Source organism: Osmia lignaria, chromosome 11 (assembly GCF_051020975.1).
Source record: "Osmia lignaria lignaria isolate PbOS001 chromosome 11, iyOsmLign1, whole genome shotgun sequence".
Classification (NCBI taxonomy): domain Eukaryota; kingdom Metazoa; phylum Arthropoda; class Insecta; order Hymenoptera; family Megachilidae; genus Osmia; species Osmia lignaria.
The window spans coordinates 8,775,327-8,791,005 of record NC_135042.1 but is presented as its reverse complement, the minus strand read 5'-3'; the positions used below and the strand labels follow the sequence as shown (position 1 = coordinate 8,791,005).

The window sequence follows — 15,679 nt, the reverse complement described above, 5'->3', positions numbered from 1 at the left end:
AAAATATTAATTAAACACGAAGTCAGGGGTCATGATAATCCTATTTTCCTTAAACGTTCCTTTATTAAAGTCAGTTAATAGGTTATTCAACCATAAATATTTGCATTTGATTATACAGTTTAATCTCTAACCTATTTTACGTCGGTGTGACTAACCTTCCTTATGTCAGTTCGGATGACAGATTGCTGTAAGCAACTGTCTGGTTTAAACAATACGAGGCTTCCAAACAGTATTAGAGAGAATAAATGATGAACGTTCAAATCAGACACCCCTATGAGGGTTTATTACATAAATATACTAATGCTATGAAAGGATGGCAATACCGTTGGTTTATTCTTAGTCCCGAAACTGGTGAATTACATTATTTTCTTAGTGAATCTGAGAAAAATCAACGACCACGATGTTCAATATATTTAGCTGGTGCAGTAATTGCACCAAGTGATGAAGATTCTAATACCTTTACTGTCAATTCTGCTACAGGTATTTAAAATATATTAGCTAATATATAATGAAGTATAGTAGAATACATAGCATTGTTTTATGACCTTAGATAGTATGATCATAAAAATATAATATTTATACATTAATGCAGGTGATATGATTAAACTAAGAGCAACAGATGCTCGTGCTCGTCAGGAATGGGTTGATAAGCTACGAGCTGTTACAGAAATGTATACTAGGGCCATAGCCAGCAGCCATCCTCCTTTACCTCCAAGAGAACATTCTACCAACTCCAATAGAAATCCAGTTGCTAAACTGGAAGTTTTAGATGCTTTTGCTAATTGTCAGGAACAATTAAGTAAAGTGGAAAAACATAATGTTGCATTAGCACAAACTATTGAAAGTTCAAGTTTAAATCTGGATCCTGACTTACTAGTTCTTAAAGCAACAGCGCATACTACATTGCACACATTAAATCAATGTCTTAATATATTATATCAATAGTTATTACAAATTTCATTATTATTTATAAAAGACTTAAAGAAATTTTTTTATCGGTAATTATCTGAAGTTATCAAATGCATTTCAATTAATTCATATAGAATTTATTTTAAATCTCTTACTGACAATCCAATTATATGTTCTTCCAAAGTCAGTTATATGGGAGAGTTTGCCTTCTGATTAAAATATTAGATAGAAACAAATAGTTACAATGTTTGTAACACTTTTAAAGATAATTATAATGCTACATGTTAAAGACTTTTCAATACCTTTACATTTAAATTATATAAAGAGATAACGTAATAATATATCTATACATACATTACAACTAGATATAGAGTGCTCTAATTCAATATTATTATCTTAGAAATGAGCAAGTATTTGCGATTATTATGTGTATACAAATTAATAAAGAAAAAAGGTATTCCAATATGCACTTATTAATCACTGAAAGGTACAATGAAGGAAAAATATTGATCTCATTTGTATCATCATTTTTAAAGTAAAAAAGGAAGTAACAAAACTACATGTTCATCTTGGAATAAATGTCAAGGATACGAAATTAGGTGAAGGTGAACAAGTAAGAAACTTTTACCTTGCTTAGAGAACAGATTCGATCAGTTTCAATATAGCGTGATCCACGTAAAGATCACAGGATTTACTCGTCCAATATAAAAATTTACATCTATATAATTGTTAGAATGATTATGATAAAAGATCAAACTGTGTGAAATGGTACAAAAAAGTTCTAAGTTTATGTTGAATCGATGTCTCATGATTATTTCAAATACCGATTATAATTGAATATATAAATTGTAAGAAATAAAACGAAATTTGGAAAGAAATCATGTCCGTTGTATCTGCTTCAGAATTGTTAATTGAAGCAGCAGGCATTAAAATATATATGACAGAAGAAGATACCTTAACTGATTCACCGATTATCGGAAAAATTTGTGTAATGTTGGCAAATGTAAAGGAAGCTAAAGCAAACGACAAATCTTATGGATTTCATCTTACAAAATCAAAGTGGGATCCCTATCCATGGGTAAGCTACGTTGAAACCGGCAGCTTTGCTAATGTAGCCGGGCTCAGGTAAGACTGACCTAAGTCATAAATAATTGTTACAAATTTTATGTATATTCAAACGAAGCGTTACATTATTTTTTAGAGCTGGTGATTGTTTAATAAGTATTGATGGACAAGATTTAATAGGATTAAAAGTAAAGCAGATTGCTGGATTAATTCAACAACATCAACAAGATAATATAAAACTATTTGTGTGGAGGAATATTAATGATGAAAACCAAGACGAATCGGGAATTGCTATAAAAGGACCACTTCCAGAAGTAGCCAGTAAACTTGCAAATGCACTATCTGGAGTTGTGTGTAATTAAATTTTATGAAATAATCACTTTATAAATAATATTAATCATTGTATCTTTTCAGGTACGAGTATTAGAATGTCCAGTTTGTTTGGAAAGTTCACTGCCTCCAGTCTCCCAGTGTGTCCATGGTCACATCATTTGCGTCGAATGTCGTTCAAGGACACCTCGTTGTCCAATTTGTAGAGTAAGATTAGGTCAAGGCAGATGTTTGCTTGCAGATAAACTTCATAAGATATTTCGTGACGTTTTTAATATGAACGATATACCTGCTAACGTAGAACGTCGTACACAAAGTCTTCGAGATCGTCTTTTTGGTAAATGTAAAAAGAAAACGTCAGTACCAGTAACTGGAAAGGATAATAACAGTGTAAATTCAAAAGCGCGTCAGTTATTATTGACTAAATTGTTTCGTATTGGAATGGAGAAAGCTGCTTCAGCAGATAATTTAATAACAACTTCTAATGAAACATTAAATGCGAACAAAGGAAAATCAAGCAATTTCCATGACTGTTTAAATTTACACGATCGTGTAAAATCTGCAAGCACCGGAGAACTATCAAAGGATACAACGAAAAATATTAATGAACCTTTACAAATTTATTCAACTGCAACATCCAGCACTACCAGTTTAATATCAAGTGTATCTGCTACACCTGTTTGGGGAGGTTCTATGAATTCTGTGTCCTCTATGCAAATATCGTGTCCTCTTGCAAAACAAAGTGGCTGTAAAGATATTATAACATCTGACACAGTGTTAGAACATTTAAGCGTAAATCATGAATTACCACAAGTACATTTTTATTCTGTTCACATAAAACTTCCATTTCCACTCCCATTTGGTTCTGAAGCTGTTTATATATTACATTACAGTGAAGATGTTTTTTTCTTTCAGGTATGTTTCCTTAATTTGATAAAAAATTGTTTAATAAGTTTTTATAAGGAAATTAATACTGTAAATTATTGACATGTAGTGTGAACGAGAAATTGTTTGGATAAGTAGTGCCATAGGAGACAAAATTGTATGGGAATGGATTTTACATGGCCAAGGAGAAAACGGTACTGAAATAAAGATGAGAAGAAATGTTGTAAGTCTCGTGAATCCAACGATATTAACACCACAACATATTGCACCTCTGCCAAATACTTTACTGTTGCACACACTGAACATTCAATTAAGAGAATGTCACTCATATGAACAACTGGGAGTATAAAATACATATCTTATCTGAGAAAATAATACAATTATTTATTTATTATTATTAACAAATTTATATTTTAATATAAAAATGTCGAAGTATCACAATGTTAATAAAAGAATACTTAAGTAAATATTAGCATGCATTATAAATTGCATGTAATATAGAAAAGTATAATCCCATGTTAAATCAACATGGAATAAAATGCATTATTAATTAAGGCATGCATGTTAAATTCGTAAGGTATACAAATAGATAACATTAAAACATATAAAATATTTTCCTTTTTTAAGGCACATAAGATCATATGAAAGATAAAATTCATACAAATATGCATCACGGAGTTTTACGTAATATATCGTCCATGTATGGTTTAAAAAATTCAAATTGTCCAGTTCGGGAAGCTTGACCTGCCATAATGTCATATGCATACTTTAATACTGCCAAATAATTTTCTTTGCCAACTATATTTAACTGAACACTGAATACATGAGTATCACACGAAGGCATCATTTTTTTTCCAACTGACATACAAAGTTTTCTTTTCTTTAAATCAGGTTGTGCATCAACTATTTCTGCTTCTTCCTTTTTCTTATCTCTTTTTGGACAACTACAAACTCTAACAGGAAGTCTTCTTCTACCTAATACTTTTCTCTTACGATCTTCTAAAGTGAAAATCAATTCTGTAGGTCTACGATTCATACCAGACGGGCAACTATTTTTACATAAAAACTTAAAACCCACTGGCACATACTGTGAACCAGGTTGTGGAGTATGAAGGGGTGTTACTATAGACAAATGTTCATTCCTTTCCTCATACATGCTCATATGATCTGTGCAACGAATAACATGTTTAATTACTCTAGGATCTATATCTCTATTACTTGAATTGTTTGGTGCCATGTGATTATGACACCTTCTAACTGGGTCGCTAGCGTATTGATCTAAACTAAAAACCATGGCAGTACGCAAAAGAAAACCATCTATTGGTGGCTCCCATTTAAATCGCAAGGGTAACGTTTCTTCCATGTTAATGAACACTTTTTTTAATGTCTGAGAGTACTGTATAAAATAAAAAAGACATATTTAAGTCATTAGGATATGTAATAAATTAATAATTTAATTCTATACTTACAACCCAATGTTTACTTGAATCTTGATTAGCCAGAGAAACTTGAAAGTTATGACGACCCGGAAATTCTTCTTTTACTGGAATAGATGTTTCAGGTTGAAAGTACTGTTCATCATCCCCCATTTGTTTTTCTTCTTCTAAATATTCTGTTAAAATTACATCATATTTTTCTTCTACTTTGGTCTCACTTACGTTTTGTGTCCAAAACGCGGGTATAAAATCACTGGGTAATAAAATATGTGTTACACGTTTAAAAAAAAGAGATTAAAATAATACGAATACAAATATTTTGTAATGAAATTATATTTCTTACAGTTCTTTTTCCAGTTCTTTATACTCTTCTTCACCAAGCAGAGCAGATTCTTGTGAATCTGAAAATCCATTCGTATTGGTCATTTTTCGAAATTTATCTTTGCCAACTTTATGTTGCAACAAATCGACAACAAACAAAAATCACGTTGCGCTAAAAAGACGCCATTTGTATCCGCGGGAAAATCCTTTGTTAAGGCGATGCGAGCATCGAGGCCGAACTCCGAATTCCGCGTTGGTAAAACAGTCAACGTTTCATCGAAAATTAGGCCGAACAGAAACTGATTTAAGCGCCATCTCAATTATCGCATGCTATCAACCCTATCAACTAACGGCATGCTATGCTACGTTACCTTTCGCATACACCTAAATGACACGTGTATGCTACGATAGCTATATGTATAAGTACATAATTAAACAATACTGACCATGCATTCATTATTATTAATTTTCTTTCCGTAAAATTGTAGTTAATTTTCACATCATTCCTCATACCATACCACGAATTTCGCCCCAAAATTTTTTTTTTCGCCCAAAATCACCCAAAAAGATTTTTCTGTCTCCAGGTTGTCCACCCAACGCTTTCGACCGCGCGCCTTCGGGGATGCGTTGGCAGCCCTGCCAACCCCAAACCCCGCGCATTTTTAAATTTTATTTTTCTGTTCTTTGTCCATACTTTTAAATCTTGCACTCGATTCATACTTTTAAAGTCTGCTCATCTTTTTCGCTTGAATCAGTGTGTGTGTGTGTGTGCGTGAGCGTGTGCGTGCGTGTGTACGTGTGTGTATGCGTTTGTGTGACCCCTTTTAGTCGCCTCTTACGACAGGCAGGGGATACCATAGCCGTATTCTAAACCCCCCGAGCCACAGGGGGATGTTTTCAATACACATATTTTTTAGTATACAACAATTATACTATTTTATAAGGATAATGAAGTGGCTTTCAATATCATAGATTTCAAAGGAGTAGGAAATTATACTTCGATTTACTATAAATAATTTGTAGTGAACACATTTCTTGCAGCCGAGTACAATATCTACAATTTATATATTACATGAATTGTGTCACGTTATTTTATGGCGGGAATAACATGTGGCGCGCCACGGTAATGTACGTCAAATGCATGAAACAAACGACTCCAATATGGCGAATGTGAGGGACAGTGATACGTCGTTGTGGCTTCATAACAAGCTTGGAACGTCAAATGATAGCTGGACGGGAAGTTCAATTTGTTCGCAACTTAACGCAGAAGTACTACGGAACATTAAAGATTGTTTTCCAGACCTTCAAACACAAGTTAAACTCAAATTACTTCTTTCATTTTTTCACATACCAAGACGGAATGTCGAGGAGGTAAAGCAGTTTGTTTATTGCAAGTATTTTAGGCGCGTGAATTTTGAAGAACATATTTTTTTTAACATACAAATGAAGAAATTTGCAATGACAATTTTAATAGAAAACGTTTTATTATATTTTTGTACGCATTATAGACTCGTCTCTTTATTTCAACATTATGTTTTTGAAATGTTTAGTAAATAATCGTGTATACTATGGCCAATATTTTGTACACAAGGGAATGGTATTTAAATTTATAAATGGTAGTTGGTGCTTTTAAAAATTGAATGGCTGATAAGAATATTACATATTGTATTCTAAACATGTTTTTATAATTTGGATTTATAATCTGTAATTCTAATAAATTGTGTAGTGGCGCGTTGAGTTGGAAGAAATCATTGAAGTGGCATCATTGGATAGTGAATTATGGGTGTCAATGTTATCCGAAGCGATGAAAACCTTTCCATCAACTGGTTCTTTAAATACAGACATCACAGATCTAGATGAACATAGACCTATTTTTGGAGAGCTAGTCAATGATCTTCGAAAGCTATTGAAAAAGCAAAATGATCCAGCTATGCTTCCATTAGAATGTCATTACCTTAATAAGACTGCGCTTACATCAGTAGTTGGTCAACAACCTGCACCAGTTAAACACTTTACTTTAAAGAGGAAACCAAAAAGTGCTGCATTAAGAGCAGAGTTGCTTCAAAAGAGTACTGATGCAGCTAGCAATTTAAAAAAGAGTACTGCTCCTACAGTGCCTGTAAGAAGTAGAGGAATGCCCAGAAAAATGACAGACACTAGTAAGTTTACATGTATAATTATTTTATTCTATTTAATAAGAATAGAAGAAAAGTTATGTTACAACATTACGCATGGTTTTCAGCACCTTTAAAAGGTATTCCTAGTAGAGTTCCCACAAGTGGTTTTCGATCTCCATCTCTCACAAGCTCCTCGATGTCTACAAGGACACCGCTCAGTAACAGAATGCGTAAAGATGGTGGTATTAAACTATTAGATATTAATGAGCAACCTTTAGGATATGCTCAGGCAAAGAAACGAAAGAGAATGATGGAATTAGAGGAGCAACAGAAAAAGGTTGCAGAAGCTCAAGCAGCGGCAGCTGCTGCTGCAACAACAACAACTACTACTACAGAAACATCAACAACTCCAGAATATGCTCAAGGATTAACTTCAATCAATCCACCTGCAACTCCAATTACTCCTGTTGTATCTGTACAGTCTTATGCAACACCTACTACTCCAAGCGGAGTATCAGTAGTAACTACTCCCGTAACTCGTATGTTTACATATATATGTAGATAATATCGTTAGTGTGCGTTATGTATGAAAAATATTCAATTTATATTACACAGCTACAACATCAAGTACACCTACGACACCAAGTACAGTTTTACCTGTTGCAACACCAACTGTCATTACACCAGTTGAAAGTACACCTGTTGGAGTGCAAACGGTCAGACCACCTCAAACAGTTACGCAAATTCGTATACAAACCACCGCACAACCTGCTAACGCAGCTGCAAATACAAGAAAGGGTCTTTCTCTTACGGTATGTGAAAGCACTTACGATATAACAAGAAGTATCAGAGGAAATATGGAAAATCATTCATTTATTTATTATACTTTCAGCGCGAGCAAATGTTAGAAGCACAAGAGATGTTTAGAACAGCCAACAAAGTAACTCGTCCAGAGAAAGCTCTTATATTAGGTTTCATGGCAGGATCTAGAGGTATGTGTTTACTTTTGCAGTTACCGAATATCTTTCAATGTACATAAGGTTAATCGTGACTATTATTGTTCGAATAGATAATCCATGTCCAAAACTTGGTAACATAGTCACGGTAATGCTTTCGGAAAACATAGAAGAAGTGACTCAACCAGACGGAACAACCGTACCAATGTTAGTTGAAACACACTTCCAAATGAATTACACAAATGGCGAATGGAAGAGGATAAAAAAAAATCGACGAATCGTTACAGAGGAATCTACGTCTACTACAACACCTGCGCCAACTGCAACTGCTACGGCTTCCAATTAAAGAACAGAGAAAGAAATTGTTGTCAAATTATGGTTACATATGTCAATATTTCTGTCGCTGTTTGGATGGTGATTTTTTTAAAAATTCAGTTTCTATGGATAGAGGAAAAATTTCAGTACGCATGGGTACTGTACGCGGTCTGTGTATCCTGTATAAAGTAAATAGATTTGTATACAATGTTTCTCTAACTAAGCTTGGAAATACGATCGTACTGTATCGATCAAAGTAAGCTTCCATAGGGAAAATGACGATATAGAAGGAGCAGGAATTTTTAAAACCTTAATTTTGATGATATTATTAAAATAGTAATTATAATCATTATTAAAAGTACATGGGGTCCTCCACCTCATCGTCCTCCCGGGAGGATCTAGACCCTGGAAGCCCGAGAAAGGGGAGGCCTCCGAAAAGGATCCGGAACTCGGGTACCCGTGCAAACCTATGGGAGTCCGGGGCATTGCCATTTTCCCTGGGGAAGCCTACCATGCTCAGTACTGTACAAATTAAAATTGCAACGTTGAAAACGGAAAAAAGTTATCACCCTAAAGATACATGCAAGGAGCAATTGTATACTTTATTTTCATTCTTCAAAATCAAAGTGCGACCGAGTAACGGACTTGCATTTTTTTCTTTTTTTAATTGGAGGTAACGTTTAATGTCAATCTCAGTTTAGTTTCAAATGTTAGAAATAAAAATCGATTTCTAACGCGTATCTGGTTTCACCAACAATGAATAAATTTTCTAATCAGTTATTATTTAATTAAAGAGTTAAATGCTGTTTAACAATGAATAGTGTGATATTTCGCATTGTAGGAGAAACCAAACATTTTTAATTTAAATGTAATGATCGTAAGTTGAATTTATATATATATATATAAAAAAAGTATATAAACTTATAACATTGTTATTTGAATAAAATATGGTTTTATTGACTAATTTTAAATCTAATTAAACGCTCCTCACAGCCTGATATCTCGATGTATTATCGATACTGTTTCGATACGATAGATAGATATATCGAAGTATTTTCGATTCCATTCGATTCCAAAGTTCGACCCTTCCCCAATATTTTTCAAGAAACGCAATTTTAAAAAAGGCAACTGCTGATATTTAAGAATCTCTTTTTAATAAATTAATAAATAAACATAAGTGAAGTTGAAGCAAACATTATGTTATCAGAGGTTTTCTGCATTGTCTTTTATTAAAATGTTCTACTTGTATGAAAAGTGAGTTATATAACCTTTACGAGTGTTGAACGCAAAAATCTTTGTGTTCAATATTCACTGTTCAGAGGAGTAATTCTGCAATTTCTAAGAGTGACACTTTTTTTCTATTTGAATATTTTTGTGTGGGCGTTTATCAATAATTCGTATATTAATAATGCTTCGACTACTAGTGTCTTTGAGCCCTCGAGCTTGTAAAGCGGTAAGTTATTTAACCTAAGAAAGGTAACGATTTATTTAGTTTATTGGAACGCGTGAATCGTGAAAGAGAAAGATTTTTCAAAGTTTATTTTTCCTTTTAATTAATGTTTATGCAGTCGTAAGTATAATTATATGCATGTTACATTTACAGGTCTTTACCACAGCATCAACTTCTGTGAATACTAGGAATCCAATATTGTTAGAACATGCTCGTAACTTTTCCTTTAGTTCCAAGCTTCTTTCTGATCGACCACAGGTTCAGAAACCTGCACCAGATTTTTCTGGGACTGCTGTAGTCAATGGTGACTTCAAAGAAATAAAACTGAGCGACTATAAGGGAAAATATGTTGTTCTTTTCTTTTATCCCTTAGATTTGTAAGTTGTCAATTTATAGTAGTTAAAAATTTGCCGCTATTATTTTGAAAATAATCCTAACATTTTATTTGTAGCACATTTGTATGCCCCACTGAATTAATAGCGTTTAGCGAAAAAATCTCAGAGTTCAAAGCTTTAAATACACAAGTGATTGGAGTTTCTACAGATTCCCATTTCAGTCATTTAGCATGGATTAATACATCAAGAAAACAAGGAGGATTAGGTGGAGATTTGGGTTATCCTCTTCTCAGTGATTTCAATAAAGAAATATCAGCCAGATACAATGTCCTCATTCAAGATGCTGGAATTTCCTTACGAGGTCTATTCATCATAGACAAAGAGGGAATATTGAAGCAACTTAGTGTAAATGATTTGCCAGTGGGAAGAAGCGTGGATGAAACATTGAGACTAATCAAGGCATTCCAGTTTGTTGAAAAACATGGAGAAGTTTGTCCTGCCAATTGGCAGCCAGATTCTAAAACCATCAAGCCAAATCCAAAGGATAGCAAGGAATATTTCGAATCAGTAAATTAAACGTCGACTGTGAATTCTTTTTTACGAACAAATATTGTATAATGCATTGTAATGTAATATAATATAAGTAAAATATTAATAGAAATACCTGAAATATCATTCTTTCTTTCTAATTTTCATTTATTTAATTTTTTAAATCTTTTTTTTGGTCATACGTTGCATGGATGTGCACGCAATCGAGTCCATCATAGGGTAAGATTATTGTAGCAAGGGCGAGGGTATACTCGGTCTCTTCAATCAAAAGCAAAGAGCACAAGGGTTTGTGGTGGCCGGATTGAAAGTAAGAGGGAAAGAAAAAGATACGTAAACGCTCGTATGTACACGAGTGATGTAAAGGATTCTAGAATGGAATCTGAAGAAGCATCACAGATGGGGAACGGTAATCTTATGCTGGTTAATTTGATTCTTTGTGGCAATGGAAGTATTAACGACGAGTCGAATCTCTGCAAGTCTATTCAGGATTACACTTATTCTATCACATTTCCAATACAAAAGCACTTCCCCTCGGACTAAAGTATAAAGAGGAACAGGAATATAATAATACAGTAATTTTTTATAATACTAAATTATTTTAGAACAACTCCATTATCCAGTTTATATTTCTCTGTTCAACGAAGTTTTATGATTTTAAATTGAGAAACTACTAATACTAAGGGAACTTAACTTTCTTGATCAGATGAAAACACGATGCTTTTAGTAATTAAAAGGCAATTTCTCACCATCACTGGCAATACTTGGCGCCATCAAAAAGGATCCCGTTTCTCGAACCAGGGTGCACGCGATGAATTTATAAGAGAGAGCTTATTATTTCCGCGAAGAAGATACCAATGCCGGTGACGCCCCAAAGGAAGGGATAAAGTAACCAGAGATGAGGTCCGGGGTGACGGACGGTATAAGATATAGAGTGGGAAGCGAGGAAAAACTGAAAAGCGACGCCCGAGATAAACGGCTCATCCTCTTTCGCCCTACAAAATCCAATCCTGTCCTTTGCGAGTCGAAATCTCAAGATTAAACATATTCAAGGGACGACGGAGCCGAGGACGTGTCTCTGAAGCGTCGTAAATGAAATTTCAGAGATCGAGGCGTTACACAGTCGGGCAAACGAATATCAACGAAACGCGTTTCCCGTCTATCGTCTGAATGATTAAAAACTCGAAACACGTGTTCCCTATTTTTCACCACTCTTTTATCTGCCCTTTTTGTTTTCCCATTTGGGAATGCGTAAATGCACTCCAAGCATCGGAGCGCATAGACGAAAAGCTGAGAATTTCGATTTTTCACGTATGCCTTTATCATCGTTACCACGTGTTTTCTACCGCGATAGTTTCCTTTTTTTTCGGTTTTCAAGCTGAAAAATCGGGAATACGAACGTTGAAATCGCAGCACGTCGGGAACTATCGCAAAAAAGCTTACGGATTAAATTGCAACCACGATAACGAGACAAATTCTTGTTTCATCGATTCCCGCGCTTCGTTCTTCGAACAAGTTAAATCATTGTTTTGTGTATTTTATTTGAACGTAACGACTATTGAATCTCTTGCACGACGATATCGTCGGCAATGCCCGTTCGATTAAAAGCGAGCGTGGATTATGTCGTCGCGAGGCGGACGGATTTTCCTGCCCTAATCGACTTCCTAGTCTATCGCCACCGGTTTGTTCTTCCCCCGCGATTGTTGGAGCTGCAACCGTACGGCTTCTCGTTCTAATTGCTCCTCTTGTTGTTCGGTAACTAACGCTTAAACCACCTAAACATTTGTCTCTGCTTATTTACACCGTAATTAATACATATTCGATTTCTATCGAAGGTAAAGAAAAACCTTGTTCGCGTTAATGGTAACAAATGTAACTTCGTTAGTCTCTGCGACCTATACAGCTTTATCGAAAAAAAATAGGTAAAGGAGAAAAAGGGAAGAATAATATCCAAGTATATAACCGATTGGTTATTGTTGCCCGAGCGATCGAAGCGAGTGCGATCGTCAAAGAGCATCCTCTATCGTTTCTCGTGAAATAGAACCTCGGGACGTTTGAGCATCTTTCGCCTCTCCACCCTCTTTTCTCTCCATCTCGTTCTTTTCACTCCTGCCACGTAGGGGTGGGACGGTCTAATAACCTCCCAGCTAGCGACTGCTCCGCGAAAAAGGAACATTTTCTTAAAGGAGCATTCAGAGCGCGGCTTGATAGGTGGATATTATATAGTAGCTGGGGTTACCCTCGCTGACTCGACGCAGGCGGAGTTTGAAGAGGAAAGGAGGGAAACGCGGTGGCGCGGCCACGAAAACGAGGAGACACAGCAGAGGGGTTGCCCGGTGGGGGCAATGCATCCATCCATATCCATCCCGGGGTGGCTACTGGGGCTTTGATTACTTGTTTTAATCTTCCGACTGCCGACTGGGCGAGCATCTGTCACTCAAAATCCGTAATTGCGCGCGGTACCGTTCTTCCATCCCTCCCTTCTACCGTTCCCAGTCCTTTCCTGGCCCGTCCATGTCGATGTTCCTAGGGGTTGGGAGGGAGGGAGGGCGGTTTCTCTTGCTTTGAGCATTGCTATTACTTCCTTATTGCTCGTTTAGCACTTTCACGCTGGCTTTCCGGTTACGGGCTGCCAGCGTATTCGGGGTTGATCGGCTAATCGGATTAGCCGATGCTCTCCTGAAATTCCACCTCTGCTCGTGCACTGGCATCCTTTTTTCTTTTACCGATTCCATACTCCTCTCACGATTTCTACCCGATTCCCGCGTGTTACCTTCTTTCAGGCTCGTTCGTTACTAGAAATCGCCGAGGGTCTTTGAGCTTTTGCCGTGAAGTGCATTCGGGATCGCCGATGCGGAAACGCTCGATCAATTCGTTGATTCAAAGCGAAAAGAATTACCTGCAAAAGTCGTCAAGCGGAGATGGTAACGAAAGAATTAAACAACGCGTTTCAATTTCATCTAAAACGAAGAGATGATTATCTAACGAGGGATATGCATTTGTGCGCGTTCAGCAGCGGTTAAGGAAAGTAAAAAAAAAAAAAAAAAAAAAAAGAATGAGAAAAAATCACTCGGTTGGGTATTAAATGAACGAACCCCCGGTATAGCTACACCGTCCGACGAGGCATCACCGGCCCACCCTATCCACTTACCGCACGAATGGACGAGGTGGTCATCAGATCGATGAAAAGAGATTCGCGACACGCCAGGGTCGTTCTCGTTGCACGTTAAAACTGCAACCGGTATTGGCGTATGCGTTAGCCGGTACGTAAAACGAAGCCAATCGGACCCTGTTCGGGACGAAACTACCCAGCGTGATCTAATTGTATCCACTCAAACCCGATCAAAACAATGGTATACATGTTGAACCGTTAGTTAAATGTGTCTTTGTGACTATTGCCCTTCTGCCTAGTGAATTAAACAATAAACCCGGTGTTTTGGTATTTACGTTCACGTGCCATTGTGTCTGTTTAACGTATCTGTCAAAGCTCACTTAATGGCGTTGTTAATTGGAATTGGATTTTCAAATTTAGATAATTGGCCAGGGGCCATTATTTCGCTATAAGCACCATTTGATTAAATTTACAAGCGTCATGGAATTAATTATTCAACCGAGAAAATTTCCTTTTAATTTCCAAGTTTCTTTGCCTAATTCTTATCGAAACGTACGATAATCGTTCCTCGGATTTAATCAAGCCGATTCATCCCCTTTCCTCGTTTCATCGACGGCATAGGGGTCGCAATCTCCGCGATCGTGAGCAAGAAAAGAAGCACCGAGCAGAACGGGCTTTGCTGGCAAGCGTTTCACCGGGATCTCTGCTCCTCTTCTCTAATTGTCGGAGTCATTCGTTCCTTTCAGAGTAGGAACAGATGCACCGGCTTGTATTCGAAAGGCTGTCGGGGAACCAGGGGGGTCTTTCTGGTCTCTTGGGGTTATTTTCAGTCGCTTATCCGGCGAGCGTGGGGGTCAACGCTGATAGCTTGCCCGGAGTAGAGGAGCGATCTATTAGTGGGTTCGAGGGTAACGCAAAAGGGGGAGGGACGACTTAATTTTCGTCTTTGGTCGCATTGACGCGTACCGACGAAGCACCGCGACGCGACGCGACGCTAACCGTACACGCGTCCTCGATCCGATTGTTCCGACGGTGCTTCGCGATCGCAGACGACGCGACGCGTGCACACGCGCCGCTCTTTTGTCAGCGCGAAAGCGTACCACTCCTTCCTCTGATCCGTTCTTTTCTTCGATTCGACGATAGAAAGATAATAAAAAAAGGAAATAGTAATTAAACCCCTTGTCGTACTTTGACGAAATCTGACTCGTGACGCACCTACAGTATTACGATTGAATTTGAAGTATAATTTCAATTAGAATTTGCAAAACCGGGAAGTCTGTAAATACAATACATGCATAATATTTCAATTTCCTTGATTTGCCTCAATATTATAGGCAGTGTTGAGTAGTTAGCTTTGGCAGACGTTAAGGGGTTAAGGAAATAGAAACAACGATCGAGGAACCGAAAAGCGTTCGATGCATTTGCTGTCTGAAGGATTGATTCGATTGAAAACATCGCGGAAAGTAGTAGACACTCTCTGCGACGATTTCGTGCAGAGGTGGAACAGTTGTATCTTATCTCGCGTTTAATCGACATCGGTGACCCCAACTGTGACGCTCCTAAGCTTCAGTAATTACTTAGATGGACCTTTGCGTTCGAACCTTTGACACGAGGGCACTTTTAAACAGGGAATAAAACTCGTGTCCGCGTGTATCGTCGAGTTTAAGATTCCCCCGGATAATTAGTACACGATCCTATCTGATGTTTCAACATTCGTTTCTTTCCAGTTTCGCGGTAACGTAGGTAGGATGGATGGAGGGTAAGGGCGACTGATAATGCTCGAATCGATTACTTATTCCGTTCAATGAATTCTCCGTTGATCGATCTCGTCGCGACGAGCGACGACTTTCATGTGAAATGAAAGTTGCCATCCGGTTAGAGAGGACGAATGGTAATTGCAAT

At 36.9% G+C, this 15,679-nt stretch overlaps 5 protein-coding genes across 8 annotated transcripts; 4 read left to right on the top strand and 1 right to left on the bottom strand.

The window, feature by feature from the left end:
• The first annotated feature begins 38 nt into the window (after positions 1 to 38).
• On the top strand, positions 39 to 946 carry LOC117603633 (oxysterol-binding protein-related protein 11). The gene is made up of 2 exons (XM_034322965.2): positions 39 to 480; positions 593 to 946. Exons 1-2 carry the CDS (start codon positions 246 to 248, stop codon positions 943 to 945), a joined length of 588 nt encoding a protein of 195 aa, XP_034178856.1. The 5' UTR covers positions 39 to 245; the 3' UTR covers position 946.
• Positions 947 to 1,385: 439 nt separating this feature from the next.
• On the top strand, positions 1,386 to 3,538 carry LOC117603630 (uncharacterized). Of its 3 annotated transcripts, none has more exons than XM_034322961.2 (5): positions 1,386 to 1,522; positions 1,812 to 2,034; positions 2,111 to 2,324; positions 2,389 to 3,219; positions 3,299 to 3,538. In XM_034322961.2, the coding sequence occupies exons 2-5, from the start codon at positions 1,847 to 1,849 to the stop codon at positions 3,536 to 3,538; spliced, it is 1,473 nt and encodes a 490-aa protein (XP_034178852.1). In that variant the 5' UTR covers positions 1,386 to 1,522; positions 1,812 to 1,846. The 3 variants fall into 3 exon arrangements, with proteins under 3 accessions (XP_034178852.1, XP_034178851.1, XP_034178850.1); XM_034322960.2 differs by lacking the exon at positions 1,386 to 1,522 and adding an exon at positions 1,566 to 1,677; XM_034322959.2 differs by lacking the exon at positions 1,386 to 1,522 and having other exon boundaries at positions 1,788 to 2,034.
• p53 lies at positions 3,297 to 5,181 on the bottom strand. 2 transcript variants are annotated; one of them, XM_034322962.2, is made up of 3 exons: positions 4,969 to 5,181; positions 4,659 to 4,878; positions 3,297 to 4,585 (listed from the first exon to the last, which is right to left on the bottom strand). In XM_034322962.2, the coding sequence occupies exons 1-3, from the start codon at positions 5,049 to 5,051 to the stop codon at positions 3,860 to 3,862; spliced, it is 1,029 nt and encodes a 342-aa protein (XP_034178853.1). In that variant the 5' UTR covers positions 5,052 to 5,181; the 3' UTR covers positions 3,297 to 3,859. The 2 variants fall into 2 exon arrangements, with proteins under 2 accessions (XP_034178853.1, XP_076546863.1); XM_076690748.1 differs by having other exon boundaries at positions 4,659 to 4,732; positions 4,969 to 5,180.
• An 887-nt stretch (positions 5,182 to 6,068) lies between these two features.
• On the top strand, positions 6,069 to 9,225 carry Nelf-A (Negative elongation factor A). The gene is made up of 6 exons (XM_034322958.2): positions 6,069 to 6,317; positions 6,673 to 7,105; positions 7,189 to 7,602; positions 7,679 to 7,875; positions 7,956 to 8,055; positions 8,133 to 9,225. Exons 1-6 carry the CDS (start codon positions 6,084 to 6,086, stop codon positions 8,363 to 8,365), a joined length of 1,611 nt encoding a protein of 536 aa, XP_034178849.1. The 5' UTR covers positions 6,069 to 6,083; the 3' UTR covers positions 8,366 to 9,225.
• Positions 9,226 to 9,390: 165 nt separating this feature from the next.
• Positions 9,391 to 10,774, top strand: Tpx-3 (thioredoxin peroxidase 3). The gene is made up of 3 exons (XM_034322963.2): positions 9,391 to 9,787; positions 9,938 to 10,161; positions 10,236 to 10,774. Exons 1-3 carry the CDS (start codon positions 9,743 to 9,745, stop codon positions 10,693 to 10,695), a joined length of 729 nt encoding a protein of 242 aa, XP_034178854.1. The 5' UTR covers positions 9,391 to 9,742; the 3' UTR covers positions 10,696 to 10,774.
• Positions 10,775 to 15,679: the final 4,905 nt, after the last annotated feature.

What these genes read in the sequence shown, in the direction of transcription:
- LOC117603633 (XM_034322965.2), top strand. Translation starts at nt 246, where the DNA reads ATGATGAACGTTCAAATCAGACACCCCTATGAGGGTTTATTACATAAA. An exon ending in TACTGTCAATTCTGCTACAG is followed by an intron (nt 481 to 592) that starts GTATTTAAAATA and finishes ACATTAATGCAG; the next exon opens with GTGATATGATTAAACTAAGA.
- LOC117603630 (XM_034322959.2), top strand. Translation starts at nt 1,790, where the DNA reads ATGTCCGTTGTATCTGCTTCAGAATTGTTAATTGAAGCAGCAGGCATT. An exon ending in GCTAATGTAGCCGGGCTCAG is followed by an intron (nt 2,035 to 2,110) that starts GTAAGACTGACC and finishes ATTATTTTTTAG; the next exon opens with AGCTGGTGATTGTTTAATAA. An exon ending in CAAATGCACTATCTGGAGTT is followed by an intron (nt 2,325 to 2,388) that starts GTGTGTAATTAA and finishes GTATCTTTTCAG; the next exon opens with GTACGAGTATTAGAATGTCC.
- p53 (XM_034322962.2), bottom strand. Translation starts at nt 5,051, where the DNA reads ATGACCAATACGAATGGATTTTCAGATTCACAAGAATCTGCTCTGCTT. An exon ending in AAAGAACTGGAAAAAGAACT is followed by an intron (nt 4,879 to 4,968) that starts GTAAGAAATATA and finishes TTTATTACCCAG; the next exon opens with TGATTTTATACCCGCGTTTT. An exon ending in ATTCAAGTAAACATTGGGTT is followed by an intron (nt 4,586 to 4,658) that starts GTAAGTATAGAA and finishes TATTTTATACAG; the next exon opens with TACTCTCAGACATTAAAAAA.
- Nelf-A (XM_034322958.2), top strand. Translation starts at nt 6,084, where the DNA reads ATGCATGAAACAAACGACTCCAATATGGCGAATGTGAGGGACAGTGAT. An exon ending in CAGAAAAATGACAGACACTA is followed by an intron (nt 7,106 to 7,188) that starts GTAAGTTTACAT and finishes CATGGTTTTCAG; the next exon opens with CACCTTTAAAAGGTATTCCT. An exon ending in GAAAGGGTCTTTCTCTTACG is followed by an intron (nt 7,876 to 7,955) that starts GTATGTGAAAGC and finishes TTATACTTTCAG; the next exon opens with CGCGAGCAAATGTTAGAAGC.
- Tpx-3 (XM_034322963.2), top strand. Translation starts at nt 9,743, where the DNA reads ATGCTTCGACTACTAGTGTCTTTGAGCCCTCGAGCTTGTAAAGCG. An exon ending in GCCCTCGAGCTTGTAAAGCG is followed by an intron (nt 9,788 to 9,937) that starts GTAAGTTATTTA and finishes TTACATTTACAG; the next exon opens with GTCTTTACCACAGCATCAAC. An exon ending in TTCTTTTATCCCTTAGATTT is followed by an intron (nt 10,162 to 10,235) that starts GTAAGTTGTCAA and finishes TTTTATTTGTAG; the next exon opens with CACATTTGTATGCCCCACTG.